The sequence below is a fragment of the Limulus polyphemus genome, unplaced genomic scaffold (genome assembly GCF_000517525.1).
Source record: "Limulus polyphemus unplaced genomic scaffold, Limulus_polyphemus-2.1.2 Scaffold2480, whole genome shotgun sequence".
NCBI lineage: Eukaryota > Metazoa > Arthropoda > Merostomata > Xiphosura > Limulidae > Limulus > Limulus polyphemus.
Genome location: NW_013668090.1, coordinates 33,095 through 34,065, shown reverse-complemented (window position 1 = coordinate 34,065; position 971 = coordinate 33,095). Strand labels below are relative to the sequence as shown.

Sequence of the window (971 nt, the reverse complement as noted above, 5' to 3'; positions counted from 1 at the left end):
TCAATCAAAAAGGTGTTCTTCTTCTCCACGACAATGCACGTCCACATGTGGTACGTTTGATGCATCACAAGATTATGAAGTTGGGTTGGGAAGTCCCCACCACCACCACCATATTCTCCAGATATGGCACCATCAGATTACCATCTTTTTCGTTTGCTGCAACACCATCTTAATGGGAAAATGTATGTAAATGTGAAAGAAGACATCGACATGTTCTTTGTTTCAAAGCCAAGTGATTTCTTTAATTAGGACATTAACAACCTGATTGTAGGATGGAAAAGCACCATCGATAAGAATGGAGACTATTTCATTTAATAAATGTTTTGTTTTGATATATAAGTTGTTTGGGTTTTTTCATCCAAAAAAGGGACATTAATTTCTTCACAACCTAATATCAGATCGAACAAATTATTTCTTTAAAGTTGCTGTTATATTTGCGACTTTTCTTTGGCAAAACTTCCAGTTAACAAATGAATGTTGCATGTTAATTAGTGTCTTATGCAAATATTTCATACCAATTTATCCAAAACTTCTTCTGACACGGGGGGTAAAGAATTCTTTATTGTCATCAGACTTCTCAGTCGTTCATCAAATTCTCTGAATGCTTCTTTCTTATGGAGTTTTTTCATGTACACAAAATTCTCTACAAGAAAAAATGATAGCATTTGTTAATTTTTATATTAGTGTAACTTTATGGAGAGTCTAAAAACATAATACAAGTATGAACCAAAAACTTCCAATCTTCTTCAGAGACCAAACCACAGAACAAGCCATGAATAATAGGTTTATTAAAGAAATTATCATTCAGTTAAATATATAAATATATTGGCTGCTTGATCAACTGAAGCACTTACAGTTGTTTCTTACCTAAATATGTTATACTTAGAGATACAGTTTAACCCTATCGCTACAGGTATCCTTTACTGCGCATGACACATGGTTTTAGTGTCTTACATTCAAAATTTTATTAA

The 971-nt window shown here is 32.7% G+C and overlaps 1 protein-coding gene across 1 annotated transcript in view; it reads right to left on the bottom strand.

Annotated features, from left to right (window-relative positions):
- Positions 1 to 971, bottom strand: part of LOC106467076 — a 38,600-nt gene that overhangs the window by 6,121 nt on the left and 31,508 nt on the right. Inside the window, exon 5 of the mRNA XM_013927394.2 lies at positions 516 to 643. Coding sequence (XP_013782848.1) covers positions 516 to 643 — 128 coding nt within the window. The remainder of the gene's footprint in view (positions 1 to 515; positions 644 to 971) is intronic.